General features: G+C 45.6%; 1 protein-coding gene across 4 annotated transcripts; it reads left to right on the top strand.

Annotated features, from left to right (window-relative positions):
- SLC16A4 (solute carrier family 16 member 4) lies at positions 1–23,490 on the top strand. 4 transcript variants are annotated; one of them, XM_045203722.2, is made up of 11 exons: positions 1–45; positions 570–682; positions 1,266–1,416; positions 1,629–1,747; positions 7,477–7,609; positions 8,352–8,495; positions 8,661–8,822; positions 10,122–10,634; positions 12,467–12,678; positions 13,719–13,812; positions 22,220–23,490. In XM_045203722.2, exons 4-11 carry the CDS (start codon positions 1,661–1,663, stop codon positions 22,342–22,344), a joined length of 1,470 nt encoding a protein of 489 aa, XP_045059657.2. In that variant the 5' UTR covers positions 1–45; positions 570–682; positions 1,266–1,416; positions 1,629–1,660; the 3' UTR covers positions 22,345–23,490. The 4 variants fall into 4 exon arrangements, 3 of the variants coding, with proteins under 3 accessions (XP_045059657.2, XP_045059660.2, XP_071075838.1); XR_006656859.2 differs by lacking the exon at positions 1–45 and adding an exon at positions 22,002–22,080 and having other exon boundaries at positions 495–682; positions 22,220–22,340; XM_045203725.2 differs by lacking the exons at positions 1–45; positions 22,220–23,490 and adding an exon at positions 14,167–14,178 and having other exon boundaries at positions 495–682.
- The last annotated feature ends 936 nt before the right edge of the window (positions 23,491–24,426 follow it).

Raw genomic sequence — 24,426 nt, 5'->3', positions numbered from 1 at the left:
TCTCCTGCAAAACACGCACGTCCCGAGGTCCCCAAGGTCCCCAAGGTATGGCAGAGGCACAGGTGTCAGAGTCCTGGAGTCCCGTTCTGTGCCTTGACCATAGTGTTAAGAAGTAAACTGAGGCATATTAAGACTCGAAGGAATTTATTTGAGCAAAATTCAATTTGAATTGAATCAGGCAGCACCAAACCAGACGTAGCTAGGACTTGGTTAAAAGCACCCCACGGACAGCTTGGGGAGAGGCAAAGCAAGGAAATGACTGACCGGCTGTCGCTCCTCAAGCCTGGTTGGCTGTTTGTGATGGTCTGTGCCTAGATTCAGGTTTCTCCGCCTCGCAGCGTCTGCAGGCTTACATCTGGATCTGCTTCAGCAGGCCACCGCAGCCCCAGAGCCACCTCTGTAACGAGCTCCTTGGATTTTCTACTTCGTTTTTCACTCCGACGCTGGTCCACGGTGGAACCCTCTACCCCCGGGTCAGGGTGGGTGGTGGGAGGGCCCTCAGGAAGTAAAGTCCACTGGCCGTGGCCTGACCTTGGCTCTCACGTGCTCACTTGTTTTCATTTTCATAGCTCTGCACTGTGAACGGCCTTAGAAAAAGTAACGTTCTAGAAAACTGTAGTTTATTTTTCTCCCCAGAGTGTCTTGCCTGTGGAGGATTCCTTTGCTGAACACCACATCGAAGGTAAGACGAGGATAGGACTGTGTGTTGGGGTTGGTTTTCTGGAATGTTTTCAACAATCTGCCAGCTCGTCTCCCAGCCCAGCCGGCTCACCACACGGCCATTCCACGTGCCGGCTGGCGGATCCTCCTTTCCCGTGAGAAACAGCCTGTCTGCCAGCCAGACAGCGGCAAATAAAGAATGCTGGACCCCCTTCCTTCGCCACTTTTTTCCTGGTCCAGGGTCCATTCAAGGAAGTTACTGCATTTCATTGTTATGTCCATTTAGTCCCTCGGAACATTTTCATTGTAGCAAGTGCTTTGTAAATGGAATTCCTAAACCCGAGGCACCCGCCCTTTTTATTTCTCTAAAGTCGACAGCTCACCCAGAGGACACGGAGGACAGTGCCAGGAGTGGCCGCCCCCACCACTGGGGAGGTCAGACTCTGCGGTCTGACCTCCTTTGAAATTCCTAAGACCTTTGTGGTCTTAACTCCTCTGAAACTCCTGCCTGAGATAAACTGAGTGGTCACCTTGCTGCCATTCAAACTCGCTTCAAAGTCCCTCAAATCACAGCCTATCATTAGCCTTTTCTTCCTTCTCCCAAGCTTCTGCCTGCACCGTGATTACAGAATAAGCAGGGATCGGGGCGTTTGAATCAGCAGACTTTGCACGAAGGACATGCTTTGAGGGAACTGTCAAGCCGCGTGAACTTGCCAGCTGACGCCGGACTGCTGACCTGCAGAGAAGTCCCCAAAGGTGGTCCAAAGTCCTGCATGCATTTGTGAGGCTGAGATTAGAGAGTCAATGAACAACTTTTAAAACCAGAGGAAACCCTCTATTTTTAAAGGGGGGAGGCTAATAAAAAAAATTATGGTACAAGTGGTTTTATACCACAGAGGAAAACAAAGTTGAAACGTTTCGATCTGTTTCTTGCCAAGTGGAACAGCTGCGTCTTGGGTTTGTTGCAGGGATCTTCTGCACTTAAAACGGACCCAGCGCCATGCTGAGGAGGGCGGGGAAGGCCTCTCCTTACACCAGGGCCCTGGATGGAGGCTGGGGCTGGATGGTGGTGCTTCACTTCTTCCTGGTAAGGATTTGCTTTCCCTCTCCTACGGCCAGAAAGACAGCGCTCTGGGGGAAGGCTCCGAGCGGCCTCACAAGATCGTTCTGAAATCCTTGGCATTTGAACGGAAAGGGGGGCAGAGCAAGGCCAGAAACTGCCAATGGTCGCTCAAGTCAGTGGCCCTCAGGGAACCCAGAAGGCTGAAGTCGTCCATCTTGAGCCCAAGCGGAAGCCTTCCCACGCTGGTGTCCTCCTCCCCTGCGCTCGCCACCAACGGCTCTGCCCTGGCTGCTCTGCAGTGAGGCCTGGGGACCATGACACATCGAGCCTCCCCAGAAGCAGCCCTGGGAAGTGTGAGAAAGTGTTTTGGGGGCGGGGTCGCCAGTGCAGCCCAGCGTGTGGATGGCTGGCAGCTACCTCCTTCCCTCATGGGGACAGGCCGGTCCCCTCTCTGTCCTGCCTGCTGCCCGCCTCCCACCCCTCCCCCACCAGCCACTACAGATGCCCCCATGTGTGTTTCTGACATGTCTGGAAAGGGAGAGGATGCAGTTTCTGAAACAGCAGCCTAGATTTTCCTCCTTCATCCATAAGCAACAGGACTGGGCTCTAGGTTTTTTTAATGAGCTTTTCTCCCTCCTCCTCCCAGAGGCTCTCAGGGTTAATTAAGAGTGTGGCAATCTGACAGTTCAGCATTGACCGCCATTCTGGAGTACCGGCGGATCTCACCACAGCTCTGCCCCAAACAGCCCTGCAGAGTGGCACTAGCTCCACAGTCCCTCTTGGGTCCCCAAATCACACAGAGACCCTTTCCCTCCCGATCGCTCCCTCCGCAGCCTGGCCCCAGCCCTGCAGTAGTAGCTCACGGGGAGGGGAGTGCAGGTCCTAGCAACTGCAAATGTCCTGTAGTCCATGATGTGGACAGCACAGGACGACGGGAAAGCACATGCCTCCCCGTCGGTGCCAGAGAAGGGAAAGTAGGGGCAGAGGCCCCTGCCTGACTTAGACAATACAAACTCCTAACCGGATGAACGTTGGTGGGACATTAGCCTGGTGACCAAAAAATGTGGAACCTCCGTGTTCCTAGAAAGAAGGGAAGGGCGCCCTAAGTCTGAGCCCTTCCTGCGCTGGGCCAGCTCCCGAAGCACAGGCTTTGCAGAGCAGGCTCTGGTGGTGAGGATCTCCCACCTCCCCCCCCCCCCGCCCCCCCCGAGTAACCACCCCGGCTTTTCCTACATTATCCTCTGGGATAGGGAGTTCTTTAACCGATTTATTGGCAGGTAAGAAAAACAGCCTCATAACCAGATTAATAATCCATGTCCCATTTTTGGGGGGTGTGATGCTGCTTATAAAAAGCATGAAGAATAAGCTAGGTCCTCAAAATGTTTACGGTGAACTCTGGCTACCCGCCCGTGGTGGTGGTGTGGACAGATGACTCTGCATTGGTGGCAGCATGCGTTACAAGTATCCTTCTCTGCAATCAATGAGCTCCTGAAAATCAGACGGAATGTTCTATGGGAGCTCCCTGCATTTTAAGAAAGGGCTGGTTCTAAGTTACCACACTTCCTATCCTGGCATGACCGTTTTAGTGTTGCCTGTCTCACGGGACTGGATGTTGCGTGAGGCAGGGACCATGTCTGCTTGCCACTGTATGCTCGCCACTGTAAGCCCAGGCCCTAGTAAATAGCCTGGAACCCAGTCGGTACTTAGTAAATATCTGTTGGTGGAGGTGTGGATGGACTGATGGGCAGACTGTGAATAAACGAGAAGGCAGGCAGTAAGTGCTGGAATTGGAGAGATGGGCAGGGGACATGGATGACAGTGTTAAGAACCTGGGTTTCTATCTTGAGGAGCTAATTAACAAAGCAGGAGAGTGATGGGATCAGACTCGCTTCCCAGGAAAACAGCTCTGGCTGCAGTGGGGATAATGGATTGCTGGGGGACAGGCCTGGAGGCAGGGAGGTCCACGGGAGCGATGTTGCAATAATCCAGGTGAATTACGGAAGTAGCCGTGGGCATAGGGAGAGTACAGGTCTGAGCGATATTGAGGAGGAAGGTTTATGAGGCTTGGAGAGTAACCGAAGTTCAGGGAGAAAGGGAGCCCCGGGTTGTTGGCTCGGGCAGCTCGGAGGATGATGGATGCCCTTTGCTGAGCTGGGGGACATCGGCAGAAGGGGGGAATCAGCAGATGGCTTGGATGGCTTGATTTTAGTCTGGGGGACATGTGGCATAACCAGTGGGTACAGCACAGTTGGTGTGCATGTGGGGCCCGGATCTGCACCCTGAAATTGTGAGTCATCGGCATCCCCGGGGGTTTGAACCCTGGGGCAGGGTGGGTCAACTCACCAGGGAGCGGGGGAAAGAGCAATTGCCCCTGGGGAAATCGATGTCTAGGGATTGGGTGGAGTCACCCACAGAGGAAACCCAGAAGCAGGCAGAAGTCAGCGAGACCCAGAAATGCAGTGTCACAGAAGCGGAGGCAGAAATGTCCCAGAGAGAACGAGGAGCAGATGCTGCTGAGAAGTCGGACAGCATAGAAATGACAATGGGCTCTTCGTGTAGCCACAGGGAAGCCTCTGATAACCTGGATGAGAGCCAGTCCCGCGGGGTGCTGGGATGAGAGGAAGTGGAGACAGCCTGACTACTCCTTAGTTTGTCTGTGAGGGTCAGGACGAGCTAAGTGATGCTAGCGAGGGACCCAGAGTGGTCGGGAATTTGCTATTAAACAATTTCTGACAAAGCCTGATGCTCTGTATTCAAAAGCAGCCCCTGTGGCCCACCCAGCCCCAAGACAATATACTAATTAAAATGATCTGGGTGAGGAAGTTCTTATGGGGTGGGGTGGGGGTGGAGGAAATGACTGGGCTGCAGGACAGCTTCTAAGAGCTTTTGTGTCGGGGTGAGCCCGTTGATGATGTCTGGTGTAGGCCCCCCGACAGGACTGACCCCCCGCCACCTTGGTCTGAAGCATGGGATGAATGCAGACATATCTAGTCTGCTTAAATAAGGGAAAATCCAGACCTTGGGGACATTTAAAAAAATATCTTTGAGTGGAACAGAAAGTTGGAAGGTTACAAGTCAAGGGAGGGAAGCAGGGTAGATATCAAGGCGGACCTCAGCTCCCTCGGCCTCCGCAGTGGAAGACGCAGGCTCAGTGATTAGAGACAAGTCATGTCCACTTGCTGCTGCCCAGACTGCAAAGATGGGACAGAAAGGATAGGCTTGGAACTGGGGGGCCCAGGGGCTAGCCGAATTCAGGATGCAGATGCCAGCCGCCTTCAGATGCCAGCCCAGAACCCACATGCACAGAAAAAGAGGAAGGACATTTTCCGGCATGGGACCTCACTGCAGTGTTCCTGGCTGATGATAGGACGCAGTCACCACTCCGAGTATTTGGAACCGGGAGAAACAAGACTGGGGCCTTCGAGGTTCTGGCAGCCCCATTGCCTGGTAGCAACACCTTTGGGAACTCTGACTACAAGCTGTCTGAACGAGGGCCTGGTAAAATACTGTTCATTCTGGATATGTAGCCCCAGTGTCCACAGCACTGTTGGCACTACATCATGAGACACTGGTAGCTTCTACCAACATCAGAATGGGGAAAATATATTGAGAGACCACCTCCTCACCACCCCCAACTTCTGCAGCCTCAGAGCACCACCCTGGATTCTCGGCCCCTGACTGCAGATGAGAGGTAACACTAGTCTGAAATAAGAGTCTAGCAGGGGATAGAGGGGCAGGTCTTGGTTACTGAGCAGGTAGGGGTTAAGGGATGAGGTGGCTGAGAGCAGCAAGGCTCAGACTTGACTGAGGGGTGGAAAAATGGGCCTGGGGGATGGGCAAGGTTTTCATTTGCGATGAGTCGCCTTGAGTTGGCGAGATGTGGTAAATGGTTATACAAATGAGTCTGAAACTCTTGGGAAAGGACACCAGTTGCACAAGATAATACAGTAGGAGGGAACAGTTTGACTATTAAGTGCTACTTGATGGGCCCCGAATTATGATGGTTTGAGTTAATGATTTTTCAACTTTTCGATGTTGAAAAAGCAGTAATAAATTACAAGACAATTCAATGCCTTGTTGTGAAATAGCCTTTTTGTTAGATGGTTGTGCCCACCTGTGGGCGTTCTGACATACCTGTAAGGTAGGCTAAGCTATGATGTCCAGGAGGTTAGGGGTTTTCAATGCATCTTCAAGTAAGGATATTTTCAATGTAGGATGGGTTTGTCAGGGTTTAACCCCAGAATAAAGTATTAAGTACTTTATGAGAACTTTCTCAATCTCCACAGTCCCGTGAGCTAGCTAACCTTTACTTCACCTCCGCTTTACAAAAGAGGAAGTTTAACTTCTGTGAAAGAGTTTGCCTAAGGTCACACGGCTGGTAGGAAGTGGAGCCAGGAGCCAGGCCAAGAAGGCTGACTCTGCAGAACAGTAACGTCTACCCCACTCTCCAGGGTGGCAATAAAAACCGGGCGTGCGAATGACTGTCTATGGGGCAGGTAGAAGATAAAGTGAGATGAATACAGACTCACGGGGGACTTTTCAGTAGGTGGACAGAGAAAGTGAAATCAGTCAAAGAGAACTCAGAGTCTGAGATTCTTTTTTTTTTTTTTTTAATTTTATTTCTTTTTAGAGAGAGGGAAAGGGAGAGAGGCAGAGAAACATGAATGTGTGAGAGAGATATCAATCAGTTGCCTCTTGCACATCCCCTACTGGGGACCTGTCTCGCAACCCAGGCCCGTGCCCTGAGTGGGAATCAAACCGGTGGTCTTTTGTTTCTCAGACCAGCACTTTACCCACTGAGCCACACCAGCCGGGGCAAGTTCTGTGATTCTTAAATAATGCATGGACAGGCTGAGAGCAGAGAAAGTCACCTTGAAAAACCAAGGCCACTGAGAAAAAGAAATGGGAAGCTAGGAAATCCCTGAGAACAGAGTGACTTTAGCATCTGAAGAGGTGGCTTCCCTTCCAGTACCTCCCTCCCGAGCCCTGCCCCAGGCTCTTCACTGCCCCAGGCTAGTCAGAGTTCCAAGAAACAAATGTTAGCACCAAAGAAAACCTGACCTCAAAGGAGTGCTCCTCCTAGTGGAGGGGGGAGGTGATGCACAAGGAGGGTTAGGTGGGGCACAAGAAAAGGAAAGGCACATGACACAACCAGGTGACCTCGTTTATTCTGGTTCCCCTGGCACAAATTAACGGAGGTCCTGTAGGCTCTCAGAAGTGTTTCAGTTTGGATAAATTATATAGTTACCCTATTTATATGTCAAGTGAGGAGGGGCGGTACTCAGCTCAAGAGCTGAGTTAAAGCAAAGCTAACCTAAGAACTGATAGGAACAGTTCATCTTTTGGCCCAACACGCTTCTCTCACAAAGGTAAATGGACTTGGTTCTGTTTCACTGATGTTATTGTAACAAAACAGTAGGGTAGTGGTTGGTCCGGAGTCAGTCTCTCTGGGTTCAAATTTCAGCTCCAGCACTTCTGTCTTCAGCAACTTTTAAGCTCTCTAAACCTCAATTTCCTGACCTCTACTATGACAGTGACATATCTATCCCATAGCCTCGTAATGATTCAATGAGACACTTCCATGTCAAGTACTTAGAGAAACCCTTAGGGGATGACCACCCCACAAAATACCAGATATACGAGGACTTGCCCGACGACCTGGTAAATGCTGGGGGCATCAGAACCTCAAACGGTTGTAACCTCCTCTGTAATGGCTTGCTCACTACCTGACTGGGACTCTGGTCTGCTTTTAGGTAAACATGTTTGTGTTGGGAATGACCAAGACTTTTGCAATTTTCTTTGTGGTTTTTCAAGAAGAATTTGAAAGCACCTCGGAGCAAACTGGGTGGATCGGCTCCATCATGGCATCATTCAGTTTTTCTGGAGGTATGAAGCTGGCAATAAGCTCGCTGTCCAAGGAGTGGGATCACAGAGGGCAGGCAATGCCAAGACTCATCTGCCATTCACAACTGAGGCACTGCTGACTCAGGCTCATTTGTTAATGTGCAAAGCTGAGCAAAATCAAAACTTGCAGTGTTTAGCCTCTACTTGACTTGGCAGGGTTGGAAAAATTAGAGCTCAAGCAAAGCAAGTTAAAGAATCCAACTATTTAATTCCATCGCTGAATGTTTCACAGCTTGTTCCCTTCCACAGGGCCTTAACCAGGGCTCAGCAAGCCCGTCTCTCGCTGGGCAGTCCGATCCTGGCGTCCTGCTCTGGTCGCCTTAACCTACTCAAAGCAAATGCAGAGCCACCTCCTCTTCCTTTAGTTCCGTGTGGAGCTACCATGTGGTGACTAATGAGCAAAGCTTGTTATAGTCATAGGTCACCAGACGCAATCTCATTTTGTGGAGGTTTTGCAATGCGTTTTCAGTAACATTCCCCTCCAAACCTGCATATTTACAGTCCTTTCCTTAAAACAAACGAACACCCTCTTCTTCCTAAAAGCAAAATAACGTGGGACTGGGAATGGTCAGAAACCCAATACGGAGACCTTTTGGAAGGACATAAAGCTCTCCCAAGCAGAACCCTCCTGTTTACCTGTGGCTGCTCACTTCAGCTGCACGTCAGGAGGTAAAGGAGGCCACAGCACACTCACCTAGTACTGGCCTTTCTTTCTTTTCCCCAGGGCCCCTGGTTTCCATCATCGGCGAGAGATATGGAGAGAAAACTACTTCCCTCCTTGGGGCTTTTCTTGTTTCCGGTGGATATATGATCAGCAGCTGGGCTACGAGCATCCCCTTCCTTTTTGTGACTATGGGACTTTTACCTGGTGAGTCCCCTGCAAAAAGGCTCTAACAAGGGAACTAGAAACCTTTCATGGTCTGTGGGTCCAAAAGGCCTAGCTTTATTATCTCGGGTCCAGGAGAATACCTGGTCTGGCACCATGGCACTTCATTTGATTCCAACTTATGTTTTATTTTTTTTATTTTTTTAGGTTTGGGTTCTGCTCTATTGTACCAAACAGCTCTGCTGGTAATTAGCAAATACTTCAAAAAACGATTAGCACTTTCTACAGCCATTGCCCGTTCAGGGATGGGGCTGACATTTCTCTTGGCACCTTTTGCAAAAGTTTTGATAGATTTATATGACTGGACAGGTGAGTCATTCTAAATTTCTGACCTATGAATTCTGCACCATTTCCTATTCAGCTCTCTCCCTTTGATGACTGGAAGTGAAGATGTTTGGAGCCAGAGTGGAAATAATTCCTAAAGGAAACATGCTCCTCCCCCTTGGAGAATCCACAGGAGGGAACCTGAACTACCTGCAGGCTCTGCCAGCCACACAGGCAACTCCAAGTTCAGCCAGGGGGGTTCTGAGGGCACTGAAACCCCCCGCAGGGAAAGCAATACTCCTGGGGAGACAAGGATACCCCTTTTCCCCTCTCTTCCACCACCAAAGCACTTTTTTCAAATTTTCCCTTTAAGAAAAAAAAGCTGCATTTTAAAAAATGCCTTTTCCATCACCCTCACTAAAACAGAACCAAAAAAAAGAGAAAGAATTGGGTAAAAAGAAGATTATGCTCCTTAATATTTAAGTCTTTTATATACCGTCAACTATAAATTTTCACAAATGAATGAAAATTGTTCACTCCACAATTTTCTTTGTGCCTTAGATAAAAATAATTGGATTAAGTACTCTTACATTACTGGAAAAATGAAACGCACATATGTACGGATGTGTCTCTTTCTAGACAGACATGTATCCCAAAGCAGTTTTGTTGAATCTGCCCTTTCCTAAGTAAGAAACTACCAGCAGTGACGTGGTGAACAGGCGCCGCTGACAAAACCATCACAGAGCGCAGAACTGCAGCGAGTCTGTGTCTGGAAGCACCGCACCCAAGCCACAGCGCTGGCAGGCCACGCTGAAACCAAGCACCTACTCAGCTTCAAAGGCGACGCTGGAACCTGTCTTCTTTCAAGGAAATTAAAAATGTCATGAGATGAAAGGCTGTCCCCTCTTCCACGGCAGCTTCCCAATGACTCCATCGTCAAGTCCTGTTTTATTATGCCCAAGTTTATACTTGGAATATTTAAAATCCCTATTTAAGACACAATGTAATTGTCCCACATTTGAAATCTCTCCCCTTACCCCAAGAAAACCCTTCTTCACTTTTCCTTTAGCACAAATGACGCTGCCTCCTTCCACGCCACCTACTGGGGCCACTTTCTGGTACTGTATCTACAAAGGACACCATTTTCACACAGCAGTGTGTGTGACTAACAGTTAAGTCATCACATCTGAATACTTTGTTAAAATCAGGGGACAAAGTACAGCATCTTAAGGAATTATTGCACTATGCGCATTTAGTGGCAGGCTCTCCTGAACCTATGGACACAGCCTCTAGGCTCGAAGAAATGAGAGGTAATTTTTCACTTCTCAATTTCTCTCTCTTTAGGTGCCCTTGTATTATTCGGAGCTATCATACTGAACTTGGTGCCTTCTAGTATGCTCTTGAGACCCATCCACATCGCAAGCGAGAACAATTTGGATGTGAAAGATAAAGGGAGCAGTTTGTCTGCAAGTGGCCTGGAGGCATGCGGGCCAGACACGTCCCACTGCAGTGTGACACAAGCGTCTCCAGCCAGGGACAGCGCTGTGCACAAGGCGGGGTCAGCCGGTACAAATCCAACAGACTCACAAGATCAAAACGAAGAGGTTGACGACGGGCCAGACAGGAACAGGCTGTTCCTAGTAACAAATGAAGAAAGTTTCGAGCAAAAGGCTATGTCGTGGAGCTGTAAACAACTCTGTGATATTTCTCTTTTGAAGAATCCTTTCTTCTGCATATTCACGTGGTCTTTTCTCTTCAGTCAGTTGGCTTATATGGTCCCCACCTTCCATCTGGTAGCTAGAGCCAAATCACTGGGGATTGACATAATGGACGCCTCCTACCTTGTTTCTGTTGCAGGTAAAAAAGCCTACTTCAACCTCACACTCAACCAATAAGAAAGGCCTTAGTAGTTTTTCACAGGTGCCCGTCTGACCCAGTAGGCATTGTTAGTTGAAAAATACTGTAATTTTTTTTTAAAGACTTATTTAAGAGAGGGGAAGGGAAGGAGAAAGGGAGAGAAAATATCAATGTGTGGTTGCCACTCACATGCCCCCTACTGGGGCCCTGGCCCACAACCCAGGCATGTGCCCGGACTGGGAATTGAACCAGCGACCCTTTGGTTCACAGGCCAGCCCTCAATTCACTGAGCCACGCCAGCCAGCGAGGGTGGAAAATACTGTATTTTTAAAAGCTAGTGCTTAGTGGCAACTGCCACTTAGGGAAGCAAAAGAAATTCTAGGTAGAGCGCTTAGCACAGTGGTTGAAAGGTTTGGTTCTGTGGCTAGACTGGGTTCAACTGTTTGCTCTGTACTTCTGAGCTGTGCTACCTTGGGCAAGTCACATGCTTTTCTGTGCCTCAATTTCCTCATCTGTAACACAGGGATAATAGTACACACCCTGGTAAGGCCATTAGGATTAAACAAGCATATGAGGTTTAGCATAGTGCCTGGCCCACTGTGAGCATTCAACAGTGTTCTACTAACATTTGTAGCTACTTTTCCCCTTGAACTCATAGTAAGACGTAATTATGCTTGTTGAGGCTAGTCACTAATGGGATCGGCTAATATTTAAAATAAGTTAGAATGTAAGTTAAAAGATAAAAAGTTAAGCATAAAAATATATGGGAACAGGATGCTTGATCCAGTCCAGGCTCTCACCTGATAAAAGAGGAAGTCTAAAAAAGTGAGCAAGGATGAAATGGAACCAGTTTGCTCTGTTACCTGGAAATGGTCAGCAGCTCAAGCTGACTGCCCTCTTGCTACTTTCCTGCCAGACCGTGTACCAAGCCCTCACAAACCGACTGCGCTTCATTTCCAACTGCAGAGGTGTCTGCCCCAGACCAAGAGTATGCACGCACACAGAGAACTTCCCGAGATGTCAGTGTGTCCATTTGGGTCAGATCAGAGCTATCCAATGGAACAAACCCACGTAACATAAAGACCGAGCGTGTATCCTAAGATGCACAGAAATGGTAGTGTTCTGTATTTTTACTTCCTTTCGTGTGGGTAGCAGTTGATGTCTGAACCGTAGCAAGGATCTGAAATTTAAAACTGCAGCTCATGCTCATCTCTTGGTGTTTGACCACCACGTGAGCTTTTAACAGTGTAAATGATCAAGAATGTTTTATTATCATGAAATTGAGCAAAAACGGGGTTACATTTTATTCTAGTTACATCACAGCCCCAGTGTTCAAAATATAATCTCCCATTTCCAGATTTCCTACACATTTTCAAATCAAGCAAAACAAACTTTGGAGGAGGACTTATCAAACCTCAAGTACGCAAATGTAAGGAGTCCTGACGTTTTTTAAAAAATATCAGCCTTTATTATTTATACTCGTCACCACCCACCCCATGACCCTCTGACTTCCCCAGATACAGACCCGAGGGCCTAACCAGCCTTGAAGAAATCACACTTCCTCACCTACAAGTCACTCTGAGGAAGGCTTCCTGAGTCCAGGATTCTCTGTAACCAGGGATTCCAGCTTGGTGGTGCGAACTTTTTGGTATTTTATGTATTTGGATTATGTAAGTAAATGATAAGATCTATAGAGACAAAGGAAAGCATTTTCCCCTCCTGTGTCCCAGCCTCAAGAGGACTTAGGAAAACACGTCTTAGGTATTCACATTTTCAAAGGGGCTAGGAAAATGGAATTAGGGTTTCCTCAGACCTTTTCAAAACTGTTCCAGGTATCACTGAGACAGTCAGTCAGATTCTCTCTGGATGGGTTGCTGATCAAAACTGGACCAGAAGGTATCATTACCACAAGTTCTACCTGGTCCTCTGCGGCATCACTAACCTGCTTGCTCCTTTGGCCACCACGTTCCCACTGCTCATGACCTACACCGTCTTCTTTGCCATTTTCTCTGGTGGTTACCTGGCACTGATACTTCCCGTACTGGTGAGTACACATGCTCGTTAACATCGTCAAACCATTTAGCAGAAGCAAGGAGAAAAATATAATGCTCCTCCCCAAAGGGAAGACATACTTTGCATTAATTGTATAATTAAAAGCCATCATGCCCAAGCCTCAGAAACTCTGCAGCCGTGCCCTGGTCCAGTCACCTAACCTTGGGAGCTGGAATGTGGAGAGGGCTGCCCACACGGGACAGGAGAGAAATGAGAAAAATCCTGCGGGACCCGCAGGATTCCATTTTGCTTACCAGTTGCCCAGGTTGGGCTTCTGCTCACCTCTCCCCTGCAGCTCCAGCCACTTCCCTGGCTCCTTCTAAGACACAGTACCCGTGTTCCTGATGGAAGGCGGCCCTTCCTGCCCAGCCTGGCTCCTCTTGTTGAGAGAAGCTCTATGTATTTCAATAGGGACTTTTTTTAAAACTCTTCCTCATTTTTACCCCCAAATGACTTAAGTCCTGGACACAAATGGAACTGAAATACAAACCTCTGGGTTCTTCTTAGAACCAGGCCCCCAGTGTGCCAGAATGCAGTCCCCGCAAAAGTTCTGGCCTCACGTCAGCCTTAGGTAAATGCCACAGGACATCCTGTGAGGCTCGGGCAAAAGCCCAGCCTTCTGAAGCTGACGTGAACTCCTCGTGATACAGTATCTTACAAACCAACGGCTGGAACTCAGCCTCGGGCAGGCTCGAGAATACCACTGGCAGCTAGACCGTGAATTCCATTTCCTCATAGAGAAGAGCAGTAAGGTTTGGGGTAAAAGTACTCCCGAACCACCTAAAAGACTGAAAACAGAAACAAATAACCAAAATTCCTTAGTAAATGAAGGGAAAACACTGCCTGCCTAGCGATATCACTGGTCCCTATCAGCCTCAGCTCTTTCCCTGCATCAGGGCACAGGCCATCCTGGTCACCTGGAGTCCATGGGTCACAGCCTGAGATGACAGAGCAGGATTTGTTGCTTGGTAGGCACAGGTATCCACAGCATTCCCCCTCAATGTGGCTAACACTGAGTTCTATTCCCTACAGGTTGATTTGTCTGGGAATTCAGTATGTTACAGGGTTCTGGGACTCGCCAGTTTCTTTGCTGGGATAGCCGTCCTTTCTGGACCACCTATAGCAGGTAACAGCTCAGCCATATCGCGAGCGAATCAAAGACAACACTGACTCATGATTAATAGTAACATGTAACGACAACATTAGCTTAGACAACATTAGCTTAGAAGAACTAATGCCGCCTGTGCTATTCTTGTACCACCCCCCACACTCATCACCAGTCCAGGATAACTGCAGGGTAATTCAACAGACGTGCACCAAACAGGTTCTTCTATCCCCTTGGGCACATTAGAGCAGGGACTGTATGTATGTCTGCTGGTTGGGGAAGATAATCCAGTTTTATCAGATTTCCAAAAACCTATGACACTCCCAAGAAAAAGAACCACTACTGTTTTTACCTAAACAGGAATCTCTTTTACAGCCTGAAACCGTGAGCCTGACCCCTTTGCTCTGCAGCTGTGTCCAGGGCTTCGCAACATCTCTTCCTCTGGAAGAGGGTTGGAGGCCCTTCATTTTCTCTCCACACCAAAGGCAGGAGGGTACTTGGCCTAAAGGCCAGCATCTCGAGGCGAGGATATGCGGGACCACTGGTAACACTGAACACAAGCAGAGCGCAAACTGGGGGAGTTCAGGTGTTGGTGTCCACCCTCTTTTCACCTAACTGGACATGGAATCCAAGCCTATTAAAAGACTGACTGCTCACACAGAAATATTTCTAGGGAGCAGACTCAAGCTTTTATATGATCCACACTACAGTTCTCAATGAATCTGATCGGACACATTACTGCAACACCATATCCAATCGCCCACAAAAAGGAATGCAACCTAAAACTTACTTTTGCTTCCTTCAGTCCTAAAGTGAGACAGAAAAAGGATCTGATCTTGCCCACAATCATTTTTAAAAAACTAAGTTATACAGTATAAGGTGTGCACCTCTATAAACTTACGACTTAGAAAAGGCAAATAGCTAAAGCAACGTATAAAAGTCTAATAACAAAGATTAGTGGAAGGAAAAGAGGAAAAAATGCAGGGTTTGTTTTTTTTTTTTTAAGTTTTAGATTAGGTGTACCTAAGGGTGGAACTTACTCACATATACAACCAAACCCTTATTTGCACATACGAACACACATCTTCCCCTGTTGTCTAATTCAGCCTGCACTTCATGACCGGACAGCCTAACATAGCCCGGAGAGCAGGCTAGGATTCAAAGTCGAGGCAGAATACAGGGGCTGGCGAAAGGAGAGCAAACACCAGAACTACTTTACGTCTAGTGCCCAGCTCAGTGAGGTGCAGAAAACAGCCCAATTACAGTTTTGTCTTGTTTTGCTTTCTTTTTCAATCTGCTCCTTCACTGGCTGTCCAGTGGTGCCCTGGAACTTTTCGGTCTATCAGACCCAAAGTGTAGGGAGGTAACGAACACCAGTGTGCAGAGCATCTCAGGCAAATGATAAAGGCAGGCAAAACCGCAGAGTGTTTAGAGGTTCTACATCCACGTCTTTTTGTGCGTGCCTTGCAATGAACTATGCAGAGTTCCACGCATGAGAAGACACGGCTGGTTTTGTGAGAACCACTGCCTAAATGGCAAAAGCTATACATGCGTGTGGGTCTTGCTATCAATGTTGGATCATGATCTTTTTTTTTTTTAATGAAAAAGGATAGACTACAACAGATTAGAAAACAGAATGCATCACTTTATTGTAAAACTTTTATTTTACACATACACCTATGTATTTTAAGTATATGTGATGTAAAGTATACTTCTTACTGTTAATGAGTTACAAACCTTTTATTTCCCAAAGCCCACAACACCCTAGCAGTGTGTGTGAGAGAAAGGAAGCTCACGGTAGAATCTTTACCTGTTAATTCTGAGAATATTAATCAGGCAACTATAAATTTTATAAGTTCTTTTAAAAAGTCAAAGGAAGCATTAAAACCGCTGCCGAAAGCTTACACATAGACGTTTTAGTCTGAAGTTGCTCGCAGTGTCTGAAACAGACCATGATAATTATTACATTAGGTAAGTTCCCTTCTCTATAGCGCGCTCTCACTGTCTCACTGACGTAGGCCCTCTGTGGAAGGGAGAACTGCAGGGGAGCCTCTGTGTCTGTGACTCATTCCTCTGCAAAATGACAGAGGACCTTACAAAGGCCATTAGATTTGGTCCTAAATTCTGACTCCAGCAGCAACTACCAAAGAAACATCAGAAACGCCGCTTTACAGATTCCCTCAGTCTCAACAGGACCGAGCAGTTCCATGCCTGTCCTTAGTTTCAATCAACCAACAGGCTTACTGCTTATAAAACAGTAAGTTCTCAACCAAACTTAGATCTTCAAAACTGTATGAGATTCTCATTTTTTAACTTACCTGTTAGATCTGTCACTACCAAATTGCAAAAGCTGAAGTTCCTATAAAAGATTACAGGCATTTTAAATTAGGAATCTAGCACACAGTGAAACTTTCCACAGTGATCCTCAGTTAAAACACTAGGCAACAATGGGAACATCAGTTACCTGAACAGTATTTTTCTCCTTCCTGTATGGAAATGAGAAAGAAAAACAAGTTAATCCTATACAGTATATTGTAATAAAACACAGAAAGGGAAAAAAAAAATGGAAAACCCATAGGAATCATAACTGTTTCTTGAAAATGTACTTTTTTCTTTTAAAAAATGTACAAATATATGGGCAAGTAATTTACACACCTTTTAAAACCATGGTTATGATAATATAGTAGGCAACGAAATTCTTTATCCCGTCTTTGCTGAAACTGTGACAGGGACTGAAACGGGTGTAAGTTTAAAATGACTCCCGAACAACACATACCTCCTCCACAAGCCACGCCCAGCCCACTGCACCCCACCACTCGCCCCTCCCATTCCTCTCAAATACTTGGTGACAAATTCACAGTTCAGAATGTGGCCGGCTTCAGACTAGGTGAGTTTCAGCGTTGTGCTGGGGTTCCCGGCACAGGTAACCAGGAGACCTAAGTGTAAGCTGAACGCCATCACTTACCCACACCCAGCCGCTGTATTTTTGCTGGGAGCTGGCACCAGATGGAAGCCTCCTTGGAAGGTTGTGGGAAAATTAAGAAGTACTGCTATTTTAAAACATTATTTCATTTCTAGTAGATCCTGTTAACAAAAGTAAACCTGCAGAAAGCTGCAGTAGCGCCTTGGGCAAAAAAGCAAGTATATCATCATGTTCTCTAACACACAAATCAGGTGTAAGCTAGTTATTTGAAATTCCTAAACTTCTATCCAAAGGCATTTGGCATGTGAGCTCAAAATGCTAAATGCTGTTTCATGTAAAAACAAAACCAAGGGCCCATATTAGCTGCCTGTAAACTAAAACATGCAGTTCTCTCTTCTCCCCATGCCTCCCATTCCCAACTGATGGACGTACGTAATCTGCTAATACACATTTAAATCAATCACCATCACCTTCTTGAAAACTCCCTTAAAATACCACAAGCAATTTATTTGGTAACTCAGTTTTCACTCAATAATCACCGAGGGACGTACCGGGCCAGCTCTCTGCCAGGGGCTGCGGGACAGGGAGAAGATGAAGGCTCTTCTCCGAATGTCCCCCCACAGCTTACTGAGTAGCTGCGGCGCCCCACCCTGCGACACGCACCGACAAGACTTAACTCTAGAACAGCAGTCTCAGCCTCCAGCACTAGGTCCTAACAGAAGATGCGTTCTCCTTCCACTTCACTGACAGAAAATTTAGGGAAGTCACTCTAACCCACATCTCCATTTGCTTACCCTTAAATAAGGACCTTCTGAGCTGTCCCTATAGAAAGAACGACCTTAAATTATATCAAAGCTCCACGCAATCCAGCACAGGTTCTTTACAAAAGTGATTTTTTCAACAAACTCAAGGAAAGCCATTTGTAAGGCCAAATAATTATGTCAGCTGCACACCAGCCTTAGTTAAAGCCGACTAGTCCCTAAAGGAGCAGCACGTGGTGCCCCTGCTATTGTTCGCCAACCTCACACCTTATCAGAAACACCACGGAGTGAAACTGGTAATTTTGTACCAACGCAGTATCTGTGTTTTCTAAGAAAGGACAGTGGCTAGATGGAAATGCATCCCACTAAGTTTGCCTCTGTCCCACTACCACAGAGAGGTTCTCCTCATGAGATGGTGGGTCTGTTCCCATCTCTTTCCCACCCTCACTTCAGGTACAATATCAAACACTCCACCCAGCCCTCGCTTCCCCGTGCCCAACCACGCCCTCTACATCTGTCAGTCATCTTGGCCTATCAGTTGGGAATTTCTCTACAGCCTGAAATCGTGTCTGGAAGACAAACAAACAAAACAATTCGACCTTCTGGTCTTCCTCTGGAGGTCAGGAGCAAGGGAGAAAGCAGAGCAGAAGTCTCTGTCTCCTAAATCCTGAGGGATACGTTACACTCTGAACAGGCAAAGGAAAATCATGTAAATAATTTCTTTATCCAGTGATTTTTCCCATAAACAACAATGCCCCGTTAAATTTTATTTTCATCCAGTATTTCTAGGATTGATAAATCCCTACAAAAACATCACAAAATAAATTCCAAATAGCTCCTTAGTGTGGTTTAAAAAAAAGAAGGGGGTTATTCCTTCTCTTGCAAATATATTCCTTTGCAAGGCCAAGGAAACAAGCTTCCAAATCCTGACACAGACCACAATCCTCTTAATAAAACCACAGCTCGGTGCCAGTACCTACCTTACTGCAAGTTTCTATCATGGGGCCTCTGGAGAGTTCCAGTCTTTAAAGCACCACGGTCTGCATTTGCTGAACCCCATTTCCCAAGATTACTGAAAATACCTGTGCGCACTTCCCCATCACGCACGTATAGGAAACGCTTGTGTAGCGCACCCAAAGTCAAGCAATGAGGCTGCTGATAGCCAGCCAGCCGGCAGCTCCGGTGACCCCAGGCATGAGGTAAGATCGCTGTCTTGTACACCTTGGAAGTCTGCCCCTGGGCTGCAGCCCAACAGCCCCAAGTTCTGGTTCAACGCCCAGCCAATCACTTAACAGAATTCTCAACCACTAATTTGAACTAGCATGAAGGAACTTTGGAATCAAGAGCTTTGGGGTGTATGTCAAGTTTTCACAAGATGCCCGACAGTAAACTTAAAAGTAGTAAGCCTAATAAAAAGGATTCATAACTGAGTTCAATCAAGCCCTGAGATATTACAGGTATGAATTTTTAGACAGGATGTTAAACTCATCCTTAAACATGCATGGCTTAACTTGTAAAATGATGTTAAAGTTTATTTTTTAAAGATTTTATTTATTTTTAGACAGAGAGGAGGAGAGGGAGGGAAACATCAATGTGTGGTTGCCTCTTGTGCAGCCCCCACCAGGGACCCACCCCACAACTCAGGCATGTGCCCTGACTGGGACCTGAACCGGCGACCCTTTGGTTCGCAGGCTGGCACTCCATCCTCTGAGCCACACCAGCCAGGGCTAAATAGTTTTATAATGTTGACATTTAATAAAACGAATTTAGAATCCTATATACATATCAAACAACAGATTTTTCTAATCCCTTTTGTGTTGACTCTAAGAAAGCTGGTTTGCAAAACTATTGAAGGAAGTGGAACCTTATCTTAGTTGTTTTAAATTATCACAGGACACACTATTAGACATTCTGCCCAGAACATGGGTCATAGCTACAGACATAAGGAAGTAATTTGCAGAACAATTTTTTGTACATAAGAACCAACTGGGAGCCATGCAGGATGAATAGGCTTGATGCACAATTAACATGCACCTCAGGTGAATCTGAGGCAGGGAGCCTGGGGACACTGAAGAAATGCTCACAGGGGACTGCAGCTTAGCAAGTCGGCACCGGCTACAGCGTTCCCCTCAGTGTGGGCTGCACACAGAAACACTAGCACGGAGTGGACACTCAGGTGCACACGCACTTCCCTGAACTGCTACCTCATCACGACTTTCTCTGCCACGCACAAGGCTTTGCTATGACCACAAAGGAACCCAGTCTCTTGAATGTCAACTTATGTGTGTTTCCTTTTAACACAGCACACAGTGGCTTCTGCACTACCAACAATAATTTCTTTTTTAAAAAATATATACTTGGAAGCATTAAACTGTTTGGAGTTGAAAGTGCAATTGTGTACACCTTTTTTATACTGTTACCAAAAAAGTAGAGAGCTGTGATAAAATCAGGCCAAATACACAGTGTTCTTTTGCTTTTCAGTGGTGGGGACAGGCTAATTATTCCCACCAAACAGAGTGGATATTTCAATATTAGCAAAATTCTGAATTTCACTTACCTAGGAGCCACTTAAGTCTAAGCCTGATTATGACAGCTAATACTCTTATGAGACAGTTAATTAATAACATAGTCCTGCACCCTACATTTCACCTATTTGCTAATACAGACTCCTAAAACTGAATACTCAACTGTACATTACAGTCCTACTGGATGGCAACTGGGTTTTAAGAGATAGGATAAAAATATATACTAGCATCTCAATGATCAAATATAAGTAGAAGAAACAGATTTAAAACAAATTATTTCATTACATTTTGCATAGAAATACATGGACACAATTCTAAAATATGCTAAATCCTTGTACACAAGAAAATATTTTACATATATTTTAATCTTTAATGTCTCTAAAGCAACATTCTGACTTTAAGTGTATGTATATAGGTGAAATGAAAGGCTTATCAGCAGTTTTCTCTTAAATTGTTTTAGGCCCTCTGGGATTTCTTAACAGCAACCACCACCGGCTCGCACTATTTTTAGCTGTGCTCTCCTGACCTTTAGCAGCAGTATTTACCTCAATGTCCAAGCATGTCTAGTCTTTTCCCACAGTACTCTTTCCAATACTGCTGTCTCATAACGCACAGGTTATGTATGTACTGGTAAATCTGCTGTACTAGCGGGACTAAGGCAAGAATGACAAAGGATAAAAGGGGTACTGATGCTTTCCACACTCCCTTCTTTCTAGAAATTTCTAGAGTTGGGAGATCGGTCACCTATTTCTCAGTACATAAAGGCCCATCACAACATACTACGAGGACCTGTCCTCATCAGTTTCACTCCACTCTTTTGCTGAACCACAAGAAATGTCTGAGGTCACTGGTCAAACATGGAGTCAGGTAAAAAGCAACTTCAACTTAGCTGAATTTAAGAGGCTATAAAACATTCATTCGTTAGATTAAGAACAGGAAACATTAAGCTAATGAAACAACTAAAAAAAATTTTCAAGTCTGCATCAGAGCCAAAGAAGAGAACAGAGAGGACAGGAGACAGACATACACAATCAGACCAAAAGAAGGAGTATAGAGTCTTCACATCCCACGAGAAATCATGTTCCAAGATATAAATGAAAATCAAAAGACACAACGTAAGCCCCACGAGGCCAGCCATTTCCACCTATTTTGTGCACGGTACATCCGCCCGCAGTACCCAGACTGTGCTAGCACACAGCACCAACCTTTTTTTAAACAATGATCAGAATAACAGCTTTAACTTTCTAAGGATTTTTTGGATTTTAAAAACAAAAGCCATAATATCAGTTTGCATTTACAAACATAATATGCACACCATTTCTAGAAAAGGAGTTGTCAGGTGTGGTCAGTAGCCGCCCCCCCAGAAGTGCTGAGACGTTTTTAGGGAGTCTGTAAGGTCACAACTGTTTTCATAATATCGAGATATTATTCGCCTCTCTCACAGGGCTGACTTTTGCAACAGCGTTTAAATACTGGTACCTTGCACAAATCGTCTTTGCCACCACACATAGCTTAAAAAAAAGTGTTACACTTCAGTTCTAGTATGTGCCATTAGCCAAATGATTTCAAGGACCCCTCCCCATTCTTGCTTTGAAGGAGCATTTCAGGGCGAATTAGTCAATGTGTAACTCGACCAAGCAGTCAGTTCCTTTTCATCTGCGCCCACGGTGTCCTGAACTTCCCTTTCTAGCCCCTGTCACGGTGTACTGTCTGTGACTGACACCTAAGCCCTGCTAAACCAGACAGTCTGTGAGGGCAGGGACCACATCTGCTTTGGCTCATTACTGTATCCTCAGCCCCTAGCACACTGCTGGGGACACAGTAAATACCCAAACATTTGTTCAGTGAAAGAAGAAGACAATCAGCTCTCTTATTCTTTTTCCTTTGGAAAACATTAGGAATTCACAGTTATTTTCTTTGTAAGAATAGTGGCCTTCTGATAAGAGTCGTCATAAAATGAAGTGGTATGTGTCCCTAATTTTCTCCAACTTCCACTCTAAGATCAGAGATGAGTTCTGGGTCCACAATGACTTTTTGTCCATGGCGGAGTCCCTACCTCCATCGGCAGAAAATAAGACAGGTAAGGAGCTAGACTAGCTTTCTAATGGGCCACAATACAGACTGCTAAGCACAGCAGACTCCCTTCTTCGAGGGCAGCTCATGGCTGAGAAGGACCAATGAGGTTTGCCTGGCTGATGGAAACCATTTCTTCCTTCCAGGCTGGTTGCATGATTACACCCAGACCTACGCCGGCTCTTTCTACTTGTCTGGCATATGCTATCTCCTCTCCTCGGTCTCCCTTTTCTTTGTACCCCTGGCTGAGAGGTGGAAAAGCAGAGCCTAGACAGACAGAGAGGACTGCAATCAAGCGCGAACTAAGCAAGAGAAAAGCCCAACTATCAAGTCAGCGGAAACAAAGAAAACCTATAGGAATAAGTCACTGAAAACAAGAGCTCAGAAGAAAAGTCTCCTCACTTGTAAAGTAAGAAGGCAAACCAAATATGGATAGATTTTAAGGCTCCTTTTTCCTTTAGCATTCTGTAGAGTGTCTAATTGGTAGTAAGAAAGGAGTAATAGCAACTTAAATTATGCCACTTGTTAGTATTTAATAGGCTACAATTTTAATCAGTTAAAGCAGCTACCTTAGGTATTAAATGAAAATCGCAATGTTCTGTAATAATAAATTAACTAAACTCTCAGTTGTGTTGTAGTAATTCAGTCAATAAAATATGTGAGGACAAAAAACCATTTTTCTTAATAGAGGTATTAAATACAGCCATTGGTTGACTAGAACTCCGGAATCTGAATATTAAAACCTTGTTTAGTAACTGCAACGTTACACATCCCCCAAAAGTTTATCTTTGCTTATTCATTAGAGATATTCTTTGTTTTCTCTGCCATTATTTTGCTTTTTAAATTTTCTATAATAAACATAGTTATATAATAAAAAATGCCTTTTATTTCAAGATCATTTGAATAGTATTCCTACCCATCAACATTACTTTTTTACTACATAAAATTACCTAAAATAATCAAGCTAAATGTCTTGATTTTAGAACAAGTCTTTAGAACAAGTTTTATGAAAGTTGAATAAGTGACTTTTTTTTTTAAGATTTTATTTATTTTTAGAGAGGGGAAGGGAGGGAGAAAGAGAAACATCAATGTGTGAGAGAAACACAGACTGGCTGACTCCTACACTCCCCCACAAGGCACCTGGCTTGCATCCCAGGCTGTGCCCAGACCAGCAATGAACCGTGACCTCTCACTCTGTGGGACAATGACCAACCCACTGAGCCACACCAGTCAGGGTGAACAGGCGGCTTTTACTGGGAGATATCCTTAAACTAAATGATACTTCTTAAATATGGAGCAATTATGGTAACTAATAATGTCACTTAGACTAAGCAACTACACGTCAACAGACAGCCCTTCATTATTTGGTGATTTTAAGAAGGAAAAACACCCAGAGTTGTCTGCAACACCAACCTCACTCAGCATCTCCTTCAGAATGCTCCTTTAAACTATTAGTATTGTTATTATTATTATATCCTTTCATTCTTTTCTGCTTTAAAATAGCCATTGATTCCTTACGGAGACAAACCCTAAATTAAAAGCCGGTTTTAGTTCCAGAATGCCACACTCTCCCTGTACGTGCCTTTGTGCAAGGTTAGCCACCAGCCGCGCCCCGCCCCCCCCCCCAAGGCTTGTTTCCCTCCACCAGGTGGTCTCATTTTCCTTCCCAGTCAGGTTCAGTCCAAGGCCAGCTCCTCTAGAAAACCCTCCCTAGCATTACATAAGTCATTCTCTCATCTGGAACCCCACATAACTTTTAACAGAGTACAAGTATGTGAGCTTAAATGTCAACCACTTCCATCAGTCTGCAAAATCAACATGATGGATGATGTTTCATTCACCTCTATATTCCCCAAGGCCCAGCATAAACTTTGGACGAAATTAATCTGGGTTCCAATCTCAGTTATCTTAAAAACAGTAGTTGGTCCTACTTAAAATGTACAGAGTTTACATTTAAATGTAATGTCTAACATTCTTTTTACATTTTAGATGTAAGATATATGAAAACAACAGAAACACTCCTCACACACAAACAAACAGCACATATAGTTAATAATAAACCCCAGCTCTGCCACTTGTTACCACGTGACTCCATGGAATTTACTCCACCTCTCTAAGTCCCAATTTCTTGCTCTGCAAATTCAGGGTAGTATCACCCACCCACCTCACAGATATATTGTGGGGATTAAATGAAAATATACTGGTATCAAGCAAAACACTCCCTCACACAGTAGTTTCTAATTTCCTTTCTTCTGCTTTCTATGTCAAAAAAAAAGAAAAAAGAAATCAATAAATTAGTAGGAACCACTTTCTTCCATCCCCACCACCCTTCCCTTTTGAGCAATAACTATTT

This window comes from Desmodus rotundus, chromosome 12 (assembly GCF_022682495.2).
Source record: "Desmodus rotundus isolate HL8 chromosome 12, HLdesRot8A.1, whole genome shotgun sequence".
NCBI classification, from domain to species: Eukaryota; Metazoa; Chordata; class Mammalia; order Chiroptera; family Phyllostomidae; genus Desmodus; species Desmodus rotundus.
Note: the sequence above shows the minus strand (reverse complement) of the source record. Positions and strands in the feature narration are given on the sequence as shown.

What these genes read in the sequence shown, in the direction of transcription:
- SLC16A4 (XM_045203722.2), top strand. Translation starts at nt 1,661, where the DNA reads ATGCTGAGGAGGGCGGGGAAGGCCTCTCCTTACACCAGGGCCCTGGAT. An exon ending in ATCATTCAGTTTTTCTGGAG is followed by an intron (nt 7,610 to 8,351) that starts GTATGAAGCTGG and finishes TCTTTTCCCCAG; the next exon opens with GGCCCCTGGTTTCCATCATC. An exon ending in GACTATGGGACTTTTACCTG is followed by an intron (nt 8,496 to 8,660) that starts GTGAGTCCCCTG and finishes TTATTTTTTTAG; the next exon opens with GTTTGGGTTCTGCTCTATTG.